A 25,851-nucleotide genomic window follows, 5' to 3' on the forward strand; every position below is an offset into this window, starting at 1 on the left:
TTATTCTGAATGTATTTACTTTTCTCTTGTCATTTATTTGAGGTGGTGGTGGAAGGAGGTTTTGACATCATAAGGATGAAGTTTTGACAAGTTTTTAAAATTGCAGTGGACATATGTTGGCATATTTTGGTGAGATATGTTAATGTAACATAGAAAGAAACTACTGGAACCCAGCATGACCATTCTTCATTTTCTTTGTGCATATGTAGCAGCAGCTATCACATCTAAGGCTATATATAGTAGTCCTTCCAGTCTGAGTCAAATGAGGACTTTGAAAATTAACCTGTGATGTCCATAGGTTTGGTTTACAACATTGCTGAAAATTAAATGAGTACCCGTAAAATAATAAAATATCACGTATCATTTATATAATATATACATACACAGTGTACACACAGAGTTAAGATTCAGCACAGCAGGGGCACCTGGGTGGCCCAGGTCATGATCTCAGGGTGGTGGGATTGAGCCCCACGTTGGGCTCTCTGCTCAGCAGGGAGCCTGCTTCCCCCTCTCTCTCTGCCTAATTGTGATCTCTCTCTCTCTGTCAAATAAAATCTTAAAAAAAAAAAGATTCAGCACAGCAAGCTGGGCTACATTTGCAACTTTTAGATTGGCCTGGTTAAAGGTAATCTGGGGATTAGTACCAGTTTGTGAAAAGTTTATATTCTGTTGTGTCTTCTTTTACTAAATGTTCTTCCTTTGTACACTTCATTCTCCTCCTTCAAAGTAAGCCTTTCATTTTGAGTCTGTCATTTCTATCCTTAATCAACCTTGAATCTCCCCTCTGTCCTTAAAACATCTATATTTTTTTTCTATTAAGTTGACTTCCTTGGGTATTTTGTGATTTTTCATAACACAACATAACTCTTATTATTAATTATGAAGTAGACTATTCACTTCCCATATTTCTTCTGTTTAATTATGGTACTCTGAAAAGAAGGGAGTACCTTTCCAAGAGACAGCCTTCCTTCGCAAGACATGCTTTGCTCCTTACTAAGTCTGGCACCGGCTCCATTCTCAAGCAAAGCTACCAAGGTTGGTCCAGCTAAAAATGGAGACCTCATCAGCTCCCTCTGTGCCAGCAGCCTTACTTCTGTCTACATTTCCACCTTAATATGTTCTTCCTCAACCAGAATGCTTGTTTGCCTGATTATATCGTGCATCTTCATACCTCTGACTTTACCGAACTCCTTCCTCTGCCTAGAATGCCCTTCCTCTGTCACCTTTACCCAGCTAACTCCTACTCATCCTTGAAGACCTAGCAAAGGCATTCTCTTCCTCCAAGAAGCCCAGTGCTCCCATCCTTGCCAAGGCTTTTTTGTGACTGTGAGTCCTGATTATCTCTGTCTCTCCTGAGACCACAAGCTCTTGTGGGCTGGGATCACTGAGTCTTTGTGGTGGGTTTTTTTTTTTTTCCCCCTTTTTGTTTAGTTCTAGAATCAAGTACCTGTTGCTGGACAGTGAGGTTGGAGATGATAGGCAGAACCATTGACACAAATTTGCTTAGTTAATAGAGTAACAACCGTTTTTAAAGACTAAACATGTAAAATTCCTGTCTATGCCAAAAGTCGCTGCTACCTGAGAATAGTGTGACCATTGGACTTTTCATTCTGCATGTGTCTTTCCTTCATATCTCTTTCATGTAGACACCTAACTTAACTGTATATTCCATTAAATGAATGATGATCTGATAACCAGGTTTAAGAAACTGTTAAGATTTTACCAACTTAAATTGGCAAACCAGACCTACAGTAATGCGGTTTATTTAGAGTATGGCACTGGTGTGAGTCATGGTATCAAGACCTTTCTGTCCTCTCTCTAAATCATTGTATTTAGAAAACTTTTATTTTCTTTAAGAAAGTTCTTTGTCTCTCAAACTGAGATTCAAAACTAAAATGTCAAAAATACGAAATACGAAATTAGATTTACCTGATCTAATACTTCAGTTTCTAAAGACAGTCCTTGTTCCTAAGAGCCTTTCTGTCGTTATAAATAAATAAGCCATTCCTCTCGGCCAGATCTGCCAGGTAGCACTGTCAGTCCTATCACTGTGAGAGTACATCACCAGCCTGATTTGTACTATAAAGGTAGATACCACTCTGCGTCTTTATGTCCATTGACCACTGAACAGATTGAAAAGGGTGTGAAGACCTGCTTTTCAGGATGTTAGTGAAAGTCCTTCCGTACAAGTCAGATTTATCTTCATTTTCCCTCTCTATCCTAATGCTCTTTTCCATGGGGTGACTCCTGACATAGGGCAGCCCCCTGTTAATCACATGCCTGCACAAACTAAAAATTACAGATTTCCTGTGAGCTCCACCTTGAAGTCGATACTGCTTGCTTTCAGGTAGATTCCATTGTATGTCCGGTTTTACTCTTTTGTTTGTATTTTTATGTGGGAACTTTGGAGCACATTTGCAAGACTGGGAAAAACAATAAAGGTTACTAACAATGGAGGAATTCTGTATAAATAGCAACCAAAAACAATTACTTCAATGACTTGATTAAAAAGAAAAGTGTACAACTGAGATCTTTGACGTTGTAAGTGATTTTTCATGTTTATTTCAAAGTAGCTTGGGAAGTTAGTCTTATTAAGTAGGCCTATTCGCAAAGCAAAGCAGATAAAAAATAGCAAGTAATAAAAAAATTGTTATGACATTTTAAACTACCCTTTCAGTACATTTGCACATTCTGGATAAAGTTCTGTAAAACAATTGAGAGCTTCTGGGAAAGGTATCTTGAGTAACATTGCTCAAATTGAGTATCAAATACTTTGTGGTCCCTTCAGCATCAAGATGCCTCATACTCTGGTTGTCTCTTGAGTTTTTATGATACAAGCCCCAGGTACACGAAGTGATTTCACACCATGCCCAAGATGCGGGCCACCCACCAGCTACATGGCATGACAACTCTGCAGGCTGAACGGCAACCTTGATAATTATAAGGCCATGGGTAGTAGCCCCCCAGGGGCTCACAGATCTTCTGGCAATGAGTGTAGCTCCGTCTACATTCTATACAGCAGATTCCTTCATGATCCAGTCTAGGGTCAAATGTCATGCCTTCCCCCTCCTGCTGCTGTGAAATAAAAGGCAATTATTTTATTTCCTTCATAATAAAAATTTTGTAGCATGCACATTATTCTAAAATAAGATCCTGAATGTTTCATTGGTATAAGAAATCAGCATAATATTCTGTAAGAGGTTTTCAATCTTATTAGACCCTTATAATTCAAAATTCCTTCTAAAATATCAAGGAACCTCCATCTGTCACTGGAAGGAAGGTTGTTTTTTGTTTTTAATATTACAAAGTTTCTCCATGCCTTTAATGAGCTATGATTCCCACTCAGTAGTGACTCAGCTTGTTTTAAGTTAGCCAAACAAAAAGGAGACATTGAAAAGTAGCATTTCTGTAACTACTGACTTTAAGTTAGTGGAACACTGATGCCATTTTGTACTGATGGCTTCCAGGTCTCGGAGCACCTTTTGAAATTCATTGATCTAGGCTAATAGATTGCTGTGACAATTGCACTGGCTGAGAATGCTGGCATCATTTAGATTTCTGCCTTCATTTCAACCTTAAGGGTTCTTTAACACTCAGGAAAAGGCACCATATAATGTCTAAAAATTCAAGATCTTAAACTTTATTTTCTAGTTTCTATGTGCCATTATTATTACCTAAATAAAATTATGGATGCAGTAAAAATCACCTAGACAATCCCCATTTTCACTGCTGGAGATATCACAACTGGAAGGAAGCTGACCTCTGCCAAATCTGTGTATCTGGTTTTCCTTTTCATAGGTTCCTAGGGGTTTAGATTCTGAATTCTCTGTTACTGAGTTACATTGCCAAGAAGCCCTTAATGTGTATTCTTAATTCTCTTGAAATCTCTTCTTGAGGGACTCGAACCTGGGGAGATGCAGCACCAAATATAGATTAGGCTTGAGCAAAGTGAACCTTGGAATGCTATCACCTTTTCTGGTATACCAACAAGTCTTAACCTTTTGGTGGTTTGTGGGGGGGGGTGCTTTTTATTTTTGGGAATATCAAACATACTGGAAAGGGGAAAAAACTGAACTGAACATCTAGTTTTGACAGTTCCACTAACCTTTTGTCAAATTTGCTTGATCTTTTCTGAAGTATTTTAAATTTTGAAGTGACTTTAAAGAGAATTGAAGGTATTGTGACATTTCACACATACATACATTAGGGTGTGCCTCTAAAACAATATTTGCCTACATAACTACGATGCCATTATCATACCTAACAAAATTGACAATTCCTTAACACCATCTGATAGAACTTATGTTCAAATTTAATCATCAAAATATTTCCCTTACTCTTAAACCATTTTTTCTTTATTCTTCAGACTCTTTCCATTTTCTCCCTCCTTATCTCTCGAACTAGGTTCATCTGAGACAGCAAAAAGAAAACCACCTCATTAATTGATTATAGCTGATTTTTCCAGGGTGGGGGGAAGTCAAAAGCCTGTTGGTTGAGGCATTTCCTCATCTGAGGGTTCAACAAAGGTTTGTTAGGATTTGAGAGCTGGGAGGAAATCTCAGGTTGTTGCCCCAGGATACCTCCTGAAAGGAACATGTGAAGGATTGAGCTCCTAGGGAGATGTTTCTTCTTAAAGCTGAGCATGAAATAAAGGAAAAACTGATAAAGAATTGGGAGTCTTTCAAGGAAAATGGATCACTCAAGTCTGGAAGCAAGACAGGCAAAGTCACATCCTGCCCCTGTGAAGGGGCTGATGCCCTCTCCCTTGAGCCAGATTTACCTAGCTCAGCTACCTGGAGATTAAACTATATTAAATTTTCTGTTTGCCTATTCAGATGTATTTCTCTCTTTTTACTATTTGAGCTTTAGGGACTGAAGTACTGTGGTGGTCCTGAATTTTCCAATAAGCTTGGGTCATTTAAAAAATACTAAAATATGTTAGTCTAAAACTAGAAAATAAATTTGCAACATGTGAAACACTATAAAACTGAAGAGGCTACACAGGAAAAAAAATAGATGAATTGGCCTAAGAAAAGATGCTCAACCTTACACATAATTAAAGACTGTCAAGATGAAACAATGAGAAGATAAAATTTTACATCCGAGAGACTGGTAAAGATTTTTTTTTTTTTTTTGAAGTTTGATAATAAATGAGCCCCATTCATTACAATTGAAGACATGAAGCTGGTGTAATTCCTTGGGAGACAATTTGGCGTCCTCCATTAAATAATGTAAAATTACCATCTCCTTTGACCTAGTAGACCCATATATCTGTATTTATGCTAAAAAAAAAGAATTCCCACACATGTACAAGAGATATATATATAAGAAGACTAATAGTTAAACTGAGCAAGGTGATGCCTACTGTGTGCCAGGCACTATCTAAGAGCTTTGCCTGCATTACCTCATTTACTCCTTCCCGTGACCGGGTGGGGCATATACAATGTTGTGTACTATTAACGGTATTTTCTAAGAGCAAAAGATAGGGTGATAATTTACATGTCCACCAAAGTAAGACTAGTTAAATTTCTGTACATCTATCCACACAATGGAATATGATGATGTAGCCATTAAAATGAATGAGGTATATGTATGTAGGAGACAGAGCAATCTCCAAAATACTGTGACTGGAAAGAAAGCAAGGTATAAAAATTTGTATGCTCTATGGTGTTAAAAATGTGTTAGTGCGGTACACTCTTGTGCAAAGAAAACTGGGCTGTGGGAAAGGTGTCTGAGATGGAAGGGTAACACATTTTTTACCCTTTTATAAACTTTTTAAAAACATGCATGTATTATTTTTTTCATTTAAAATACTAGTTACAAAAATTTACTATTCTTTTGCTCCCTTCACTTACGGTAAATAAATTTTTTTGAAGATTTGAGAAGTCTTTAGCATGTTAGTGCCATCCTTATAAATAGCAGTGCCCAGCGTTTCAGTCTGAAGTGTTTTATCTGTGTGTATGAGTCTGTCCCCCACCTGGACTGAGAGCCCCCGAGGGCAGAAGCTAACTCCTCTCTGCATGCACAGGGCCTGGGAAAGAGCAGGTTCTCAGCAAATGTCTGCTGAATGGATGAATAAAGTGGATATAAGGCGGGGGGGAGAGAATACTTTATTCCATGTACTGTCCCCAGGGCACATTCTTGGAAATATTTTTTGAATAATCAAATTCCTGATAGGAATATGTCTTCACGGATTTGCCTATGACTCAGTAAAGGGGAGAGCACAGAAAAAACTTTGAATAAGGGTTACAACAAAACTGGATTTCGCACTAGAGAGACCATGCTTAAGTGTCTTACCCTCATTTTATAAACTTTGTGACAAATTCACATGTATTTTTTTAAATAATTGAATAAAAATCCAAGATGATTATTAAGTGCTCATTTGAAACCTCAAGTAGAAATAACCACCACTTCAATGTTCTGTTCAAGGGATATGTCTGAGCGATCATGAAAACAGCAGTACGTACATGGTAAGGGTTGTCTGGGTTAAAGGGATCTGAATCCTCTTGAACACTAGGTCTGGTTCCGTTACTTGGTCCTTCAGGGCCTGGGTTGCCCTGTGGTCCGCTGTGTGGTTTTCTTGTAGTAGTTGTAACAATTTTTCTTACCAATTCTCTTCTTTCTCTCTGGATTTCTTAAAAAAAAAAAAAAAGGTTTTTTGCTGTAAGTTAATTCATTTATTTGGATAACTGAGGAAGTATTATGTTTATCAAGGTAAAAGCATAAAGGGGTATGAAAACACATTCTTGGGGCGCCTGGGTGGCTCGGTGGGTTGAGCCACTGCCTTCGGCTCAGGTCATGATCCTAGAGTCCTGGGATCGAGTCCCGCATCCGGCTCTCTGCTCAGCGGGGAGCCTGCTTCCCTCTCTCTCTCTCTCTGCCTGCCTCTGTCTACTGTGATCTCTCTCTGTCAAATAAATAAATCTTTAAAAAAAAAATTAAAAAAAAAAAAAGAAAAAAAAGAAAACACATTCTTGTCTCATTATTGAAATTTGTTTTGAGGAATTTTTAATAGTTTCAGAGTCTTAGGTTAATACTTAAAGATACAGATAACCAAGATTTGGTTTTATAGTCCTAACTGAGGGAGATACTGTGAGCTGACAAAAATCCATTCTCAATTCTCTGTTTCCTTATGTGCTTCTACTATAGGGACTGAGGAAGTAAAATACCACTTGTTTCCGCAGCCTCCCTTCCAATTAAGAGAGACCAGTTGGAACATTTCTGGCCAGTGAGATGTAAGCAGAATATGTTGGTGCAGTTTCTGAGAAAGCTTTTGATTTCTTTATAAAAGAGGACTGAAACAGCTTTCTCTGTCTTGTCTTCTTGAACATAGATATATCTGGGTTATGAGAGCCAATCTGTGACCAGAAGGGATAGGCGCAAGGATGATAAACCAGTATGCTGTGGGTAGCAAACGGTAAGCTAGGAAAGAGCCTTGGTGATATCCCTGAGTAGCTGCTAATGTCAGAAACCGACCTCCAGACTTCTGACTAAACCCTGTATTTATTGAAACCACCAATGATCAGGTATTCTGTTACTTGCAGTCCTGAGCATTCTCTTTCGTTGTTTTTTAGTAGGCTCCACACCCAACATGGGGCTTGAACTCAACCCTGAGATCAAGAGTCACATGTTTTACCAGCTGAGCCAATGAGGCACCCCAGACCTGTACATTCTTAGTAGATTGACCGTATGTGTATGAAGCTTTATAGTTTTCAGGAGATTTGTTATCTTGGCTGATTTTTTTTTTTTAAATCCTGTAGGAGGATAGAAAAAGCAGATACTTTTATACATGGGGGCATCAAGGCTCAGAAAGACCAAGACACTTGGCCAAGATCACAGAATGGGTGACAGAAACAGGAGCCAAACGTGTACTTCTCTGGCTCCCAGCCCAGTGCTCTAGTTCCTCACACCACTACAGGGGGCCTGTGGCATTACCCATGGCTGCCGAATAACTTGTGGGAAGTCGCACGCAGCTTTGGCCTTGGTGTCTGAGTCTTTCTTCATCTGTAGAATGGAGGTAATGTATCCAGTTCACAGAGTAGTGATAGAGAGTAGAGCTGTGTCTAAGGGTTTTAGCATAGCATTTGGCATAAAATTACTCAAATGTTAGGTGATGATAACTACATAATGCTGTGTTATTTCTGAGAACTTAGATGGGCTTTACGGCCACGTGAGCTTCCACAGATAGCTTCTAGGTTTCTGAGTTCATGGTTGGAGAAGCATCACGGAACCCTGGATTCAAATCTCAGCGCTACTTTTAACTAACTGAATGACTTCAGGCAGGTTACTAAATCTCCATGAACCTTGGTTTCTTCATCTATAAAATGGGGATATTTGTAATTACCTGGACATTTGTAGATAAAGAATGACTGAGGATAAAGCCTTGAGCTGTAGCACAGTGGCTGGCAGCTGGCCCCCAGCCAGAGCTCAGCGGCCGCCAGTGCTCAGCCTTCCCCCTGACCATGTACTGTCTCTGAAAACATAGCCGTGTGACGCTGATGACCTGCCTGCTTAAGGATCCAAGGCAGGGGTTGCTGGACCTTGGAGTTGGGGAGCTTTTATTAGAATTAGGTGTTAGGGACCAGGCATCCTCAGAGTGGGTTTCATTTCCTTGATTTTATTGTTAAATGTGACTGCATTTATGAAAGACTGGGAAAAAAATAACCTCCATCTTTAATGTGTGTAATATTCCGCCCTCTAGCGATCCCCAACAGTTATTTACCCCTTTCCATTTAGGTGGTTTCCACTTTTCTGGTGTTGGACCTAACATGTAGTTCTGGGGTGGGTGTTGTGAGGACTGAATGCTTTGGGCGGTGGGGGGCCAAGCTACATCTCGGAAGTACAGAGCTTGCTTTGCCGAAGGGTGAAGGTTCTCATCCCATCAGTGACACTAACTCTGTAGTCAGATCCCCACCCGCCAATACCCTGCTCTGTTATTTTTCCATAGCACTGCATAGGCTGCCATATGATTTTCTTATTCTAGTTTAGTGTTTGTTTACTGTCTCCCCTTGCTACAGCATGAACTCCCTGAGGGCAGGGATTCTTGTCTGTTCTGCACCAACGCATCCCAACTACCTCGAGCTAGTAAATGGCACAGAGTAAGCCTTCAGAAAAGTGTGTGTGGAGTAAATGAATGAGCTCCTGGGTAAGAGGCTTGTCCTCAAACAGAAAGTGATTAGAGTTCTACATAGTAGTAGAGTCAGAGGCTTTTGTCCTTGACTGGACAAGGGACAGGTATTGGGGTAGTTCCTGGGAGGTGGAAAGCAAGAAGGCGTGTTGCATGTGGGGCAGGTGAGGAATCAAAAGCCAGCCCTTGGCAAGAGACCACAGTATTGTGAGTTGCAAGCGCCCACTGGAGCAAGAGCAGGGACAGCAAAAGTGACTCGGTTTGGCAGCCCTCTCCAGTCCCTCCAGTGCTGACAGCCACTGCTCATGCCACTCCTGACTGAGCCTGCATGTGGCCTCAGGATCCTTCTCCACTCACTCTTCCAGGAAGCCACGGCTAGTGGCTTATAAATTGGATCCTGTTGGCTTTGCCTGGACCAGAAAGTAACCATCTTATCCAAGCTTTGGGACATAATGAGACTTGTGACCTGTAGGAATAAATTAGGGGTGACAGAATCAGAAGCCTGGACTCTCTAAGCCTAGTGAGGGTTTTTTGTTTGTATGTTTTTTGCTTTTTGTTTTTTTTAATTGGGGTAAAATATAAAATTTACTATTTTAACCATTTTTAATTGTACAGTTGAGGGGTGCTATGTGCATTCACATTGCTGTGCAACCGTCTATCTCCATAAGTTCTTTCGCCTTGTGAAACTGTAACTGTTCCCTTTCAATAATCACTGCCCCTTGTCCCTTCTAAGCTTGATGGTTTTAGTGCCTGTATTTTATTATCATGCTGCTCTCTTCTGTATCCCATAAAATATTTCAGAAGACAGAGTATATTTCAGCTGTGCCGGGAGAAAGGCCTTTCTTCTACTCTTGAGCCACAGCTCCAAAGTAGGCCTTTGGGGTGGGGTTGGGGGCAGTGGGGCGACTGGTGGTGAAGAGTGAAAGGACCCCTGGGTACAGAGAAATTCACGACAGAGTTGGCCCTTAGGGCTCTCACCTGGCCTTCACCACCCACAGAGAGCTCGAAGGTGTGTTCCAAGCTAGCTCTGAACCCCAGGGGCCCTTCATTACTTTTCAAGGGACTTGGAAGCCGATGCTCGAGCCTTGAACTTGAAGAATCTCAGACTATACCCACAGCAGCTTTTGGCTGTCCCATAATTCTAGGTTTGAACATAATAAAGATTCAGCAGTATGACAGCTTCTTAGTCCCTTGATTCTCTGCCATAGGAATAAAAAAATGTAAAATTGGAAAGCGCAAACAACTTAGATTAAGGGGCAGAGCAGAAAAAGGAGGGAAGTATCATAAATAAAAATGGCAGATAATGCAGTGGTATTCTGTCTCCGTGATCCACTTCCTGTTAACCCTGCTGCTCAGTCCCTTCCCTAAAACATTCATGGCTGTCACCTTCCTTCTCTTTGATCTTTCTTGCCAATTACTGAGACACCGTGGCACGCATCCTGATGTATCTTCCTTGTTACAGGCTCAGGCCTGTGGAAGGCTCACAGGAAACTCACCCAAACAGGGAAATTGCCAGCAGCATTAAGAGAATTTAAAATGTTACCTTTTGGATATGTTGGCTTAAGCCAGAAAATAGGAAGGTCGCCACAGAGTTCTAAGACCTTAGAACTCAAGAAGCTGTTGTCCTTCACAGGCTGGTCTACAGCCACCCAGATAAGAGAATTTTCTTCATATTTAACTGGCATGATCTTGCCTTCCTGCAAGTAGGTAAAAATGAAATGCATTGAGCAAAGAGGACAATGAAGCATGCTGTGTATTTAGAGTCACGTGCTGGTAGATTATTTCATCTAATAAAAACTTAATGAGAACTGCATGTGTGTGTGGGATGGCGGGGAATTGTGTATGTATGGGGTATGTAGGGTGTGGGGGTGTACTTGTAGGGGGTATGTGTGGGGTTGGGGGTGTGTGTGTGTGTGTGGTGGGGAGGGTGTGGGGGTGTGTGTGTGTGGTGTGTGGAGATTTGGGGTATGTGGTGTGGGGGGTGGGTGTGTGGGGTGGGTGGGGGGGAGGGGGGGGGGGTGGGGTTGTGAGGTATATATATGTGGTATGTATGTGGTGTGTAGGGGGGGTGCGGTGTGGTGTTGTGTGTATCTTGTCTTTGTAACTCTCTGCACAATATTGTCTTTGCCCTGCTTGTCCCCCCGCCTTTGGATAACTGAAATGTGTGAATACTGAGTGTCCTGAGTGGAAGTGAAAATTACTTGATACCAACTTTGAGACTTAGGTTAATCTGATGTTTTTGATCAAAGATTTTTTGAGGAAAAGCAATTGAATGGACTCTGAAATCCTATAAAGGATAGAGGAGCCCTTCATTTGAAGTGAAAATCCTTTGGGGTTTTGTTCTGCAGCTTCTGAACAACAATGGAAAAAAGCAAGTGATTGGTTCTTTAATGTCTTCAGTTCAAAGTATTATTTAACATAAACCATTTCTACATTTCCCAGCTATAACAAAACACATTTCAGGTGTCCCTCACATCAACCACACCACTGAGATTTCAAAGCTAAACCCTGGATTTTCTTCTACTGCGAGATGCTGAGAACCGTCTGATAACCCAGAAGACAAATTTATTTTGCCAGGTTGTTCCTTTCATGTATTTATTAGTTTGCAATAGGTTGGAGAAATTAAAATGTTTTCTCCCTGTTTTTAGCTAAAAGCAGCACTTCATTTATACTTTCTCCCCCAGGCTTATGGCTGCATTAAAACAACTTAAAGTTATTGGAGGAGGCTAACACTCAGGTAATCTACTTATTCACCTTAAATTAAATGGCTCCATCCAGGAAATGAATGCTCTTTGAGTATAGCAGCATTTTAAAGTTATACAAAACTGATGAAAAATTTATAAGACCAAGTGGTGCATAAATCTACCCCATCATAAGCTAAAGCGTGCGGGGAAAGCGTGCGGTGCTCAGACCTAGGACCTGGGCATCTTACAAGCTGGTGACGTGCCATCAGCTTGCAGCACGTAGTCCCAGCTGCCCACCCCACCTCACCTCTCCCTGCCCCTGCCACACAGCCCTGCTTTTGTGTGAGGCAGCCGTGTCCCCGCCCCCAGGAGAGACGCTGTCTGCTCCCTTGCTCAGATCCTCCAGCGGCTAGGGCTGCCCATGTGACCAGTTCTAAACCCTGCAGTTCATACTGAAGTATGCTGGGGGGCTGAGAAGCCTTCTGTTCCCGATGAAAGGGAAGTCACGGTTGGCACTGCTCAACCTCTTCCTGACTTCCTTCCTTGATGCGTGGTTGATGGTTGGAGCTGGGAAGGAAAGCCCAAAGACACCAGCAATGCTGGCCCCCTCCTAACATTGCCTACTATGAAGAAAAACAAGTCCTTTTGTGTTTCAGTCACTCTGAGTGTAGTTTTCTGCTACTGACAGCTGGACACATTCCCAATTCACACAAACATGTTGCCTGAATCTGGCTTTGTCCACCAGAGGACTCACCAAGCACAATAGAAACAACACAGGAAAAATAATTCGCCTCTATGGTCTAAAGAAAAGAATCAGATGCAGACAAAGCTTGAAAATGCTAAACTGTTCATCACCGTGAATTATTTCTATATTCAAATAATTATTTTGAATTGCTATTTGAAATAGTGAAAAACAGAAGATGGCTGAAGTATTCAAGATCAAAAGACAAATTATAACCATCTGATGACATATGATATATCCATTATAATCTACATTTTAGAACTAAAGATAGTAAGAATGCAGAGCAATATAACTTTAATCACGAAGAGTATCCCACACACCCACACACACATGAAAATAATTCACCAAAACATTATCATTAGTATTAACATGAACATCTGTGGATTAAGCAATTGTGGGTGATTTTCTTCTCTATTCTTTTATGTATTTCCCAAATTTTCTGTAATGACCAAGTATTGTTTTTAAAAAATCAGAAAAAACAGGGCACCTGGGTGGCTCGGTCGGTTAAGCGTCTGCCTTCAGCTCAGGTCATGATCCCGGGGTCCTGGGATTGAGCCGCACATAGGGCTCCCTCCTCAGCTCAGAGCCTGCTTCTCTCTCTGCCCCTCCCCTGCTTGTGCTCTTCCTTTCTCTCAAAGAAATAAATGAAATCCTTAAAAGATAAAAAATTAAAAAAAAAAAAAAAAACTACTTGTTTTTAAAAAGCCCCGGAAATGTACTGCAAATTTAGGATTAGATCTCGGTCAGCTGTGGCTGGCGAGCTGGTCCTTTTGGAAGCCAGGAGAGGAGAACTGCTTCTATGGCCATTTACAGAGAACATGTAAAGGATTCTGTGTTACAGAAACCGAGTGCTAGGACTGTTAACAAAATGGTAATGTGATAAGAGAAGCTCGGGGCTCCTGGGTGGCTCAGTGGGTTAAAGCCTCTGCCTTTGGCTCAGGTCATGATCCCAGAGTCCTGGGATCGAGCCCCGCATTGGGCTCTCTGCTTAGCAGGGAGCCTGCTTAAAAAAAAAAAAAAAAAAAAAAGCTCAAGGCTCAGAACAAAGGAGGTCTGGGTGTCATTTTTATAGTATGTACTTTTACGGCCAGCTTTAAAAACTCACGGTTTGCTGTAGCTTTTGTTTTGTTTTGAGACACCTGCTGCTGCTCCTATGACAGCAAACAATTAGGCAGTTTCCAGGCACCTCTGCTTACTCTTATTTTTCTTCCTTTGCCTTAAGGGAGCTGATGCTGGCTTTACCTCCCTCTCAGGGATACAGGGAGGACCAAAGCTGATCATAATGGAATTAGTAATTTATAGCAGCAGCTGTGTAGTCATTATCCAGTAGGTTCTAAGGCCCTGGGGACAGGAGGCAGACCCTTAGTTTGTAGGTGACAAAACTGAGGTTCAAAGAATTGAAGCCACATCCATAGTGTCAGAGCTGGGATTTGAACCCATATTTTTCAATTTTCTCCCCACCATACCCTGCCACAACTTAAATAGAGGACGATGACGCATGTGGCCACGTTGAAAGCCCTACAGCATGGAATAAATGTAAGGTAGTAGATGTGTCTTTAGAATTCTGTGCAATTCTTAAATTTTTATAAAATCAAGCTCAAAGGCAAGTTGTTAATAATAAATGGAAGAATTGTGTGCTTAAAAAATCTCACGAGTCTGACACATAGGAACGGAATTAATAAATGTTAAGGAGCTTCATTGGGCTGAACTCAAGTCAAGGAGAAGAAACTGTAGGGGGAACCAGCTCGGCTCAGAATAGGCGCAATGGTTTAATCAGCCCCCACCCCCACCCCCAAAGTTGCTGGCGCTGAGGGAAGGGAGCCGCGTCACTGTTTTCCAGCACAGGCGTGGTGATCGGCTGCTGGAGATTTCCAGGAGGAATTCCCACACTGAGTGGAACTGAGGCTAGAAAGCTCCCAAGGCCACTTTAATGAAGATTCTGTCATGAGAAGTCCTTTACATTGTTTTCATCACTAATCAGTTCCCTCCCCAGCATTAGGCAAACAAGGGCCATGTGAAGACCAAGCCCCTTTGTCTATCAAAGCATGGCACTGGTACCCACCAGCTCAGAAGCGATGCTCTGTTTGGTCACGGTGCCCACCTCAGGAATGCGAGCCTTCACCTGTGCTTTGATGTAGCACTTTTCTCCTCCAGCGAAACGGATTCCGGTGATGCCCTAGGAGAGAAAAGTTCATCCATCCCGCTATGCATTCATTCGTTCATTCAATGTATTTAACCGCGAGATAGGCCCTGTTCCAGGCACTGGGTATAGGGATGAACAGAACGGACTCCCAGGTGTGGCGGGCTCCTCCTCCTCTGCCTTCCACAAGCCTTCCTTCCCCCGCATCTGGCGCTTAGAACTCCATGCCACTCCTTGTCAAGGTTCTGTCCCAACTCAGTTATAAGCCTCTTGACATTAGTATCTGAATCTTTTTCTTCTTGGTGATCCCACAAAGGTTGTCCAAAGATGTGCACCCAATTCATTAATTCCAGGAATTCAGATTTTGCTAAGTCACAGAGGCAGGGAAATAGCAAAGCTCCCTACACCACCAGGAGCTGACCTTTGTTCCCAGACCTTACCGGAGGACTTGGATGCTTTGTTTCTGTCCCCTGTGAGACACAAGCAGTGTCTCCTGCTTGTCACACTAGGGACCAGCCTCTGGGGCCACATCAGCCGCAGGACTCCAGGCTTGGCTCATGGCTCAGGCCCGATGCTACGGCAGGTGCACGAAGCCTGAGAGCACGTTCTGTCCCAAGGGTGTTTACTTCCACCCTGGTGGAGAACCTGTGGCTTTCATGATGAGTGAGTGGCCAAAAACAGAGGTAAACGCCTACATATTTTATGCCCTAACAACAGACACCCACAGAAATCCAAACATCTCAACTTGTTAATCTTCTGTTCAGTTGAGATGAATGTCAAGAAGATTTAGGACTTGTTCCAGCGTCAATGCTGCAGGGGGTGGGGGAAGAAAAGTACTCAGAAATCTCTCGGGGTTTTGACTCAAGACGCAGCCCTCTTCCACAAAGAACAGAGGACGTTGACAGCCAGTTCTCCTGTATGTATTGAGAGCCAGCAGCCCTAGGGCTGAGGGGCGAAGCACAGAGAAAGAGAGCTTCCTTCCTCCCAAAGCCCCTCGTGCTCCGCCTTGTGGCCTCATGGGACCTGTTCACATATATGACACATGAGTCCTAGCATCACCTCTCACCCAGAGAGAGGGGGTAGCAATATCCTTGCCCTCTCCAAGAGGAGGGACTCCCTGAACCAAAACCACCTGGAGAGATTTTAAAACCATGGATGCCTGGGGGAATCTCTACAGAGATTCCCACTTAACTGGCCTGGGCCAGTGCCCATCAGCAAGCTCCAAGCTTCCAAGCTCCCCACATGGTTAGAAAGTATAGCCAGGGTGACAGAGCACCTGTTCAGGGAGAAAGGAACGTACTCCGCATAACAAAGTTGTTAAATGACTGAAATAGCCTACTATACTCGGAATGTTTTTGTCCCCTCACCCAGATTCCTATGTTGAAACCTCCCCTCAGTGGGATGGATTTGGAGGGAGGGCTGTTGGGAGGTGATGGTGTCCTCGAGGCAGCGCCCTCAAGAATGGGATCAGTGCCCTCCCGAAAGGGCCCCCAGAGAGCTCTCTCACGCCTTCTGCCCTGTGAGGACACAATGAGAAGATGTTCCAACTACGAACCAGCAAGCAGGCCCCCAAGAGATGCTCACCTGCTGGTGTCTTAATCTCGCACTGCCCGGCCTCCAGAACTGTGAGCGATTTCTGGTGTTCAGAAATCCCCCAGGCTCCGGGAGTTTGTTACAGCAGCTTGAATGGGCTAAGGCACAGCCTTCGAATCCAAGTTTCTTCTATACCAGCGGCTCACAAATTGCCCCTGGCATCAAATTCACCCGGAAGACCAGATCAATAAAAACCACATTGGGTCCCACCCCCGGAGTTTCTGACGCAGTAGGTCTGAATGGGGGCCACGCTCCTCTCTTCAGTGCTGCTGCTGTTGGTGGCCCGGGGAACACCTTTGAGAACCACTGCTCCCTGCCCTCTCCTTGAAGGCCTGCTGCTCTTATTCTGCATGTGAATCTAGGGCTCACAGTTAGAAAAACAGAATGTGGTGATTGGGGCGGGGGGGGGGGGGTGACTGCCGCCTTCATTTGATATGTTCCCTCCACCTGCAACCCCCACATTCTCTGAAGGTAAGTTGCAAGGGAGGAAACACCATATCGCCACAACCATATCCCCAAAGGACAGGGTTGAGTCTATTGAAAGATTCGCAGCCCTGAATGTGAATCTAGTACTGAGCTAGTTCTGACAGTCTACACGCTGCAAAGAGAACTGAAACCCCACAGGGATGGGTCCTGCGGGAAGGAGTTCACACATATTAACCAACTTGTCTGGCTACAAATCCATATCAAGCAGCCAGATATATTAAGAGAGTAAACAGAGGGAATGGGAAAGCACAGGAAAGCCAAGCAAACCCCTGTTTCTGCAAACAAACAAGGCCTTAGAAGCTGGTGCTAATGAAGAAATTTGCTAGCAAAGATAATGAGTGCAGAGTCCAATGCTCTAGCATTTTTTTTAAATAAGAGCGATCTCATTTCAGCTGCCCGTTTTTTTCTGTCTAGAATATCTAATGGAATTCTGTGGGTTAAACTAGAAGTTTCCAAGAAGGGGTCCTTCCCCCAAGAGGGCACTTTAGAAATCTTACAGAGAGTTTTTGGTTGTCACAAAGACGGGGTGATGGAGGGCTCTCCTGGCCTCCCGTGGGCAGGGTCCAGGGGGGCCGGATCCCACAGAGCCCAGGGAAGTCCTGCAGAACCGAGCGCCCCGGGGCCTAGCTGGAAAACCTGGTTGGAAGGATCTGTGCCTAGAATCTAACATGCTTTTACATATCGACACAACATGACTTCCGTCACAGTCTCAATGCACGAGGACATTCTGAGGAATGCAATTACCACGAAAACGGACGGAAAATTGTGGTTTGTTCACTGTTTGAGAAAATAACCTGGTATTTAATTTGCCAACACACACTTAAGTCAGTCCGTATTTTCGGCTGTGGCACTGTGAGGGATACCCCCTCTTGGAGCAAGTGCATGATGTCATGATGTTTCTAAGTGCATCAGGCTGAGCGTTTGCATACAGAAGTCCCAGTTATAGTATGAGTTGCTTTTGTCTTATGTTTCTTTGATGTTATAGTTGGGGCCATATTGATTTTTGTAAACTTTTTTTTTTTTTTAGTATAGCTGACAATGTTACCTTAGTGTCAGGCGTGCAAGATAGTGATTCAACAAGTCTTCATGTGGTGTTGTACTTATGAGTGTAGCTGCCATCTGTCACCGTACAACCTATTACATGCACAATATATTCCCTCTGGGGGGCATTTCACCTCTGTGATGTATTCATTCCATAACTGGAAGTCGGTATCTCCCTCTCTCCTTCACCCAGTTTGCCTATCCCCTCATCCCTCTCCCCTTTGGCAACCATCAGTTTGTTCTTTGTATTTATAGGTCTGATTCTGCTTTTTGGGTTTTTGTTGTTGTTGTTGTTTGTTTATTCATTTGTTTTTTAGATTCTACGTGTAAGTGGAATCATACGGTATTTATTTTTCTCTGACTTTTTCACTTAGCATCAATCTGTCTAGGTCCATCTACCTTGCTGCAAATAGCAATATCTCATCTTTTTCATTGCTGAGTAGTATTCCACTATATATATATATATATTTATATATATATTTATATATATATACCATATCTTCTTTATTCATCTATTGATGGACACTTGGGTTGCTTCCATATCTTGGCTATTGTAAAAAATGTTGCAATAAACATAGGGGTGTACATATCTTTTTGAATTAATGTTTTCATATTCTTTAGGTAAATACCTAGTACTAGAATTATTGCACCAAATGGTATTTTCATTTTGAATTTTTTGATGAAGGTTTATATTGATTTTTGAAATCACTAACCTACCTACCTACCAGGTAGGTTATGCTATTTTTTTTTCTTTCCTCTGGCTTTTTAAATTCAAATGTTCAAATATACACAAAGTTAAAAGAATTGGGGAGTGAACACTTGTATATACCCACTAGCTGATTCTATCTTAATTTCTAACCAGGGTTTACATTATATAAATGAGTCATTAGGCCAGAAAGGATTGGCTTAAGCCAACAGCATTTACGCTTCTGAGGGTAAAATGTTTTAGAATGTAACTCATACACTCTGAACAAACCCCTCTTTGTATTCCTTGAGGGTACTGACAAAGACCCTCCTTGACTCACCTTGAGTCAGTCTCCTCTGAGTCCTTTTTTTGATCAGGCCCCAACTGTGGGCTCTGCCTTGGTCAGTTTATTCCAGTTTGAGCAAGAATCCAGCTGACTTGGCCTAGATCTGACCACTCTTGATACCTGATCACCCTGGCTTGCCTTTAGCAACAATCCTGTTGGTTCAGTTTAGTAAAGAACTACTCCATAGCTTAGTAAATTTCTATCCACCAATACCCCTAACCTACTCCTTGGCTATAAACGCTCACTTTTCCTTATGGTATTCAGAGTTGAACACAATCTCTCTCTCCCCTACTGTAAAACCCCACTGTAGTAGCTTCCGTTGAATATGGCCTGCCTTCTCCTTTTTAACAAGTGGCCTGGATAATTTTTTCTCTCACAGTATACAGCCTAGCGCCCTTAGTTCAGGGCTATTCTCTTTCGCGAGGGCTTTGTCCCCCACTGGCTCTACTAAAACCTAGGTGGGGTCCTAGCTTAGCAGGGGAGACTGTTCACTGTTCACAATTTGGAGCCTTTCCTAATTTGGCTCTACTCCTCTGCTCCCCTTCCCCACCTTCCACCACACTGGGCTCCTTAGAACTCAAGAGTGGACCTGTGCATTTGTATTCGGGACTCCTCTCTGGGTCTGGAAAGCCCTGCCCCTACTTCTTTGCTTGTGGAAATCCTCATCATTCTTCAAGACCTGATGCAGCTGTCATCACCTCTGTAAAACCTCAGCTCCAAGTTACCAACAGCTGTCCCCCAACCCCTCACCCCCCACCACTGGTATGTTCCATTCTGTTCACAGCTCTGTCATAGCACATTTCCCAGGTGGGCCTGAAGTCACTTCTGCGTGGCATGTCTGCCTCCTGGTCTAGACTGCAAGGTCCTTGAGGGAGGGACCAAGTGTCACAGCATCCCTTGTGCTTAGCACTGTCCCTTGCACACAGTAGGCCTTGATAAACACCTCTTGAATCTGATGGATGGTGTAAAACATAGGAGAAAGTAATAGTGCAGGTGCCATAGTGGCTGATTCATGTGTTTTCAAAACTCCAGGCTTGTTTAAACCCCTAACAGGTTCCATCCATCAAAAAAATGTCCTACTCACCAGTTCTGACTTAGAGAAATGTGGAAGCTATCAAAGAGAATTGATCAGTTTATAAAATATTTGTGGTCCTGTTGGCCTACGAGAACAAAACACAATCAATACCATTATTAGAACTGAAGGATTATAAAACAGAAATATAGGTTTGGGATTAAAATATTTTAAAAGTGTATTCCTGATTCATGCACATTTGAGAGACATAGATCTTTTCTTATTCATCTGTGTAGCTCCCTTTGTGTATCTTGATCTTATGACACATCGTAGGTATTCAGTTCTGTTCTGGATTGAATGATGTGTGTGGGGGAGCTACATTTTGTCATCTTTCATTGGGCAGTACAAAGAAAAAATGCTTTTACCTTGTCCTGGGTCTAGCAGTAAAAGCCTTTAATACGTCCAGAGAAATTATCTTTGTGTACTGACCAGAACCATTCGCAAAGCTCCGACTAAATGGTCACATCCAGGGCTGCAAAGCCCAGCCCTCCCCCCGACCCCCAGCCAGAGCCCACTCTGAACATAGCCAGTCCTTGTCACAGCAAGGAATACCTAGCATCACCCATCCCCCGGGCTCCAAGGTTAGCATCTGTTTGGTATTCAACGGGACTTGTGAAATGCCTTTTGGCATCAGCAAGGGGAGTTCTTTCATTCAAATGAAAAGCATCTCTAGTTTTTCTCATCAATTGGAGCAAGGCGGGTCGATGAGATGTTCTTAAGCCAATAAACTATCAGAAGAGACATTATTTTCAAGTGCCTTTTTTCATTATCAAGTCTCACCTACTCCATCTACAGATTTAACAGGAGAACACAAACAGTGATGCCTTTTCCTCATCTTTGAACATGAAGAGAATAAAATATTTACGTGGGCCAAGAGGAGAGAGGGCCCCGAGGGCCGCTGTGTTGAGGTCCTACACTGAAGCACGGTCGCAGAGCTTGATGTCTCAAATTGCCTGTAAATTGAACTTAAGAAAACAAACGTGTTTGCCCCTTTCAAAGGAGACTCGAATGTTTTATCTGTGATTGGCCATGGTCAGAAAACATAGGATTATGGTAGGGGAATTTCTCCATGCTAATTTTCTGGATTAAACGGGAAATCTGAAGAATGGAGAGAAGTACGTAAGTGGATCCCACCAGTTGTTGATGAGATTGCCAGGTCATTACAATTTCCCTCCTCTCTGCAGGCTCCCATTTCAGACCTCGGAACATTCTGGGGGTGCTCTGAGCATTTTATTCACTGTGTTACAGAAAGCTGCTCAGAAAAAAATAGCTCTTTCGAGTCCTTCTGCCAAGACTTTTATATAGTTCCAAGTACCTGTTCTTTTCAGTGCCAACGTGTTGTTTTTTCATTTAGAAAATATAAAGGACAAAGAGTGGTCCTTTCTCAGAGAGAATATGCTGCCTAATGTATGTGAATTAGTGGCGCCATGACTGCCATAAAGAACAGTTACCGTTTGGTTGTGTGTGAGAGATGTTGCTTCTGCCTGGATTAGGAGAGCCTTGCAGGCTTGCCTGGTTAAACTCTCTAAATGCATGAAATATACTTACATTCTGGAAATCATTAACTTCAATTGCTTCTTCAGCTCCACTTCCCATTTTAAAGGTCTCCAGGTTGTTCCCAGTATCTATTTCCATTGACCCATCTTGTAATTTCCCATTGATACTCATGGTATAATGGACATTGTAAATCTGGAAGGGAACACAGGAGTCAGTGATGCTTCCTTTTTAGAGCAATTCAGGGCTTATCTTTAGACCTGCAGTATAGGAGGTGGCTTTCACATCTGTTAGAGATATACCGAATCATCATTAATATATGTACATATAAGGGCTTCATCTGTACACCCAATCACTTAATACAATGATTTCTTTTAAAATGCCTTAAAACCGAAAGCTCTGGTAGTCTTGGATACTTATTCAAATAGCGAAGTGATCTGCGATCTTGGCTGCGCCCTACCGGTATCTGCGTAGACGCTCCAGCTTCCGCGCAAGCATGTCCTGCCTGGACGAGTCGAATCAGACCCTGTGGGGATGGGGCTTGGATGTAGATCTTTCTTTTCCTAGATCAGTTCTACTTTGCGGTCAAAGTTGAGAGCCATCGATGGATAAATGGTTAACTGGGCTGTTAACTGAACAAGTCTGCAGTGGCACCTCAATTTGAAAGGTTTTTACAACATCCTCCTGTATAGAGTGAGGAGTACAGGCAGGGCTGGGACACGCCGGATGTAGAGCAGCGCTTGTGGAGATCAAGGTCAATGTGCACATCTGTTTCAGCTCAAAGTGGGAGTTAGTCATTTTAATGACTATGGGACAGGCATATGGTGTTGTAGGGCATATTGTTAGGAGACGTGTGGGGAAGAAGGGAGGGAGACTGGGCATGGGAGAAGAGCAGCGGTCCACGAATCAGAAAAACGAGGGGCTGCACCACTTATCCCTGGGTCTTGTGAGGTGCCTTGGGTGTAAAATGAAGAAGCTGGGCCATATAGATGGTGTTCATTTCTGTCCTTCGAACTTGGAGGCTTCACAGAGATGGCCCAGAGGTGACGGTGGCAGACCAGATGGGACAGTGACGGTCGTCCTTTCTCTCCTGTCCACCTACAGTTTAGCTAGAGCGGCTCTGCTTGCTATCTGTGTTATGTGTTGGATTTCTGAGTAAAATCTTAAGAAAAATAATCCCATGAAATATTTTTTAGTTTACCACTAAATTAGATCACCCAAAGGGCTCTCTTAGTTCAGACATCGTGTAAGTACACTAACAAAATAACTCACACATTGCTCCTGCTCAGTGTGTGGCTACCCTGCTTGAACTTCCTCTGTGTTGTGGGGTAATAGGTGGGTCTTACCTTCCCTCTCTTCCCTCACCTTCCCTCTTTCTTTTTCTGACTTAGAAGCAAATGTATGTGTGCGTATCTCTATATATCTTATGTAACATATAAGATAAAATCTTTAGAGAGGAAGGATCAAGAACTGATAAGAGACACTTGCTACTTAGTGTAAGGTCAGTAGGTCAGAACTGCAAATAGCTGAGATTCAATTCAAGTCTGATTTTCTCCCTCATTATGAAGAAAGACTGCTACATGGACAGACCCTGGAAGAAGTATCTGTTATTACCAGATCATTACTTGCAGAAAACTCATTATCACAAGACCCACAGAGCACAGTTTTATTTTACCAACAGAGATGTAGAAATGGCTTTGCAAAGCAGTCCCCTTCTGGGCAATGGCCTTTATTCCGCAGCACAGAAAATCCTGGCACGCAATTTCAGCCGACCGTCTCTCCAGTGCCCTTCCTTCTGCCCTGCACTGGGATCCCTGTGGTATGCTGTCCCCAACGCTTGCCCGATCACAAGAACCATTTCCAGTGGTTCTGATTTACCAGAATTTGGAGCAGAGCCCACCAGTCTGTTTGCCTCTGCATCTCAAGGGGTCCTCGTGATCAGCCCAGTTTGGGAAACCTGTTTTCTTTGCCTGAGCCAGTGCTTTCTGCAGGTAAGCTTTAGAAAGCGGGCTCTGTTCTGTCCCTGGGCTCTCTGAGCAGCCACCACGCACACGGGCTAAGCATGACCATCAGAGGGAGTATGGCAGACCACATGTGTGTGAGTTCTTGCTGCAACAAGCGTCCCTCACTTGTACAATAAGAAGGTGTGTGTGTGTGTGTGTGTATGTGTATGTGTGTGTGTGTGTTTGAGAAAACATTGCACATAAGCTTTTACTTGTAAGACAATGCAAAATTTCACAAATGAACAATTTCCAAGTTCTTAGCGGGTCTTAAGGAGACAAAATTAGAATACTAGAAGAGTGGTTTGTGGTCCTAATTTTCCTTTCCCCCACTCCCACCCCCTTTGCCCGGAAAGAAGCTCCCTGACCAGGCAGAGGACCTGCATCATTTGTAACGTAGCACAGCTGATCCTACAGAAGGAGCGCACTGTGCTCAGGGGTGGAGGGGTTGGGGGGGTGTCTGTGGCAGGCCTGTGCCCTGGTGAAGTAAATGGTGGGAGGGTCCACAGTCCAAAGCTCTTTCCAAAGTCCTGGGCCCTGAGCTCAGGAGGCTGGGCTGGTGGGGCAGTGGTCACATTGCTGAGCCCACAGAGCCGTTGGCACCTCAGGAGATTCTCTGAATACAAGGGAGTTTATTATTTGCCCCAATTCTGTTCCATACAGTGCTTTTTGCGGCCAGGAATATTTGCTAATGAGTTTCTAATGAAGCCTGGGTTCTATAAGATTCATGACATCATGTTTGGGACACTCTCTAGAAACATCAATCTGAGAATAAAGGTCTCAAGCACTGATCTCATCCCCTCCTCCCACAGAGCAGGGTTGCTGGCTCTCTCTTCTTGGTGGGACTTTCCTCATATTTCAATACTTGTTCCATGTACAGTCACGTGGATGAGACATGGCCTCAATATTTGAGCCCAGGCACTTGTCCCCCAATTGTGAGCACTCTCATGCTTCCTAGTCCCCCAGCTGACTTCCCATAAACCTGTCCTGAGGGGATTTGCCCATATGAAAGGGAGAGGAGGGGAATGACAGCTGGTTCTCCTGTATAAACTAATATAGAGGGGCGCCTGTGTGGCTCAGTGGGTTAAAGCCTCTGCCTTCGGCTCAGGTCGTGATCCCGGAGTCCTGGGATCGAGCCCCACTTCGGGCTCTCTGCTCAGCGGGGAGCCTGCTTCCCCCTCTCTCTCTGCCTGCCTCTCTGCCTACTTGTGATCTCTGTCTGTCAAATAAATAAATAAATAAATAAATAAAATCTTAAAAAAAAAAACCTAATATAGAAAAGCAGAGCGTGGATTCTTCCTGAAGAGTGGGGAAGTCCGTTTAGTGGTGGATGTCTTTTGTCTGATGGAGACTTACCTCTTTGGGTTTATGTTTTGTTTGGGCTATTTATACTTGTGTTCAAGGAAAGCACACCTGAGCATGTGCTCCGCAGAGAGGGTGCCAAATGGACCCTATTTCGTGTTTTGTGATTTGTTTTTCAGACTTAAGTAATCTAGAGCAGCACCAAATATTTTGGGAGTAAAACAAAACAAAACGTGATTTTCTGCATTCTTCTGCCTGTACAGGAAATAGAAACAACGTTGATTGTTGGCAATAAAATGTGATTCACTATTCCTCTGTAGTCTTGGAATTTAATACCGCTCTCTTGAACCAGACTCTTGTGGTGAAGTATGAGATGAAAAGACGGAGCCTCACTTAAGATGATCATTCAGTCTCTCTTTTTAGAAGCTTGTCAGTTAGTTGTATTTGCCTTGAATAATTAAATGCCAAATAGTATTCATTTGAATATACAGCATGTCTAAAATCCCTACCCTCCCCTCAAGAAAGTAAAGCTATTTTTACCTCCAAATGACCTATAGCACTGAGGCTTTGTCATCTAAAAGATAGCATTTACGGTGGAATACCATACAATTTCCCAAGGGATGACAATCTTAACCCTGCTATTAATGGAGAAGGAGATCTTGAAATCATTCTCCTGTTCGGATTTGCTGCTTTCAAACATGAGAATCTGGCCCAACTTCTATATTTAAAATACAAATACATTAAGGCACTTTTCAAATATACACAAAATACTGTGCAGTTCTGATCTTACAAATCGATGCTCGTAAATTTGATATAGTCTCTCAAACAGACTCAGTGCTAAATGGCATGATTATCTACAGTAGGCATTTGAGTTAAAAATACAAATTATGCAGTGACTGCAGAAGATGTGATGTGTAAAATGGTTGAATTGCTTTCAGCACCATTTTCTCTAAGTACTGGAATTCGTTCATGCTTTGAATTTCATGGTGGGAGAGAGGGGTGGGGTGACAAACAGCAGTCACAGATCCTCTGAGGGTAGTGATTAAGAAAAAGCCCTTTGTGTGCATCCTGGAGATGGAATTCTTTTCCATTAGTGGAAATAAGCTTATACCAGGCCTGGCAATGGTCATCAAGATAAA

General features: G+C 43.0%; 1 protein-coding gene across 2 annotated transcripts in view; it reads right to left on the reverse strand.

Annotated features, from left to right (window-relative positions):
* Positions 1–1,372: 1,372 nt before the first annotated feature.
* LOC111147016 (chondromodulin) overlaps positions 1,373–25,851 on the reverse strand; it is a 26,458-nt gene continuing 1,979 nt past the window's right edge. Inside the window, exons 3-7 of one of the 2 annotated variants that reach the window (XM_022502863.1) lie at positions 21,465–21,605; positions 14,616–14,729; positions 10,671–10,824; positions 6,468–6,634; positions 1,373–3,072 (exon numbers count right to left, since the gene is read on the reverse strand). In XM_022502863.1, the coding sequence (XP_022358571.1) occupies positions 2,860–3,072; positions 6,468–6,634; positions 10,671–10,824; positions 14,616–14,729; positions 21,465–21,605 (789 nt within the window). In that variant the 3' untranslated portion in view covers positions 1,373–2,859. Of the gene's footprint in view, positions 3,076–6,467; positions 6,635–10,670; positions 10,825–14,615; positions 14,730–21,464; positions 21,606–25,851 lie in introns of both variants that reach the window. The other variant, XM_022502862.1, reaches the window with a different exon arrangement.

Source organism: Enhydra lutris, unplaced genomic scaffold, assembly GCF_002288905.1.
Source record: "Enhydra lutris kenyoni isolate GAN:26980312 unplaced genomic scaffold, ASM228890v2 scaffoldscaffold15, whole genome shotgun sequence".
In the NCBI taxonomy this organism is placed as follows: domain Eukaryota; kingdom Metazoa; phylum Chordata; class Mammalia; order Carnivora; family Mustelidae; genus Enhydra; species Enhydra lutris.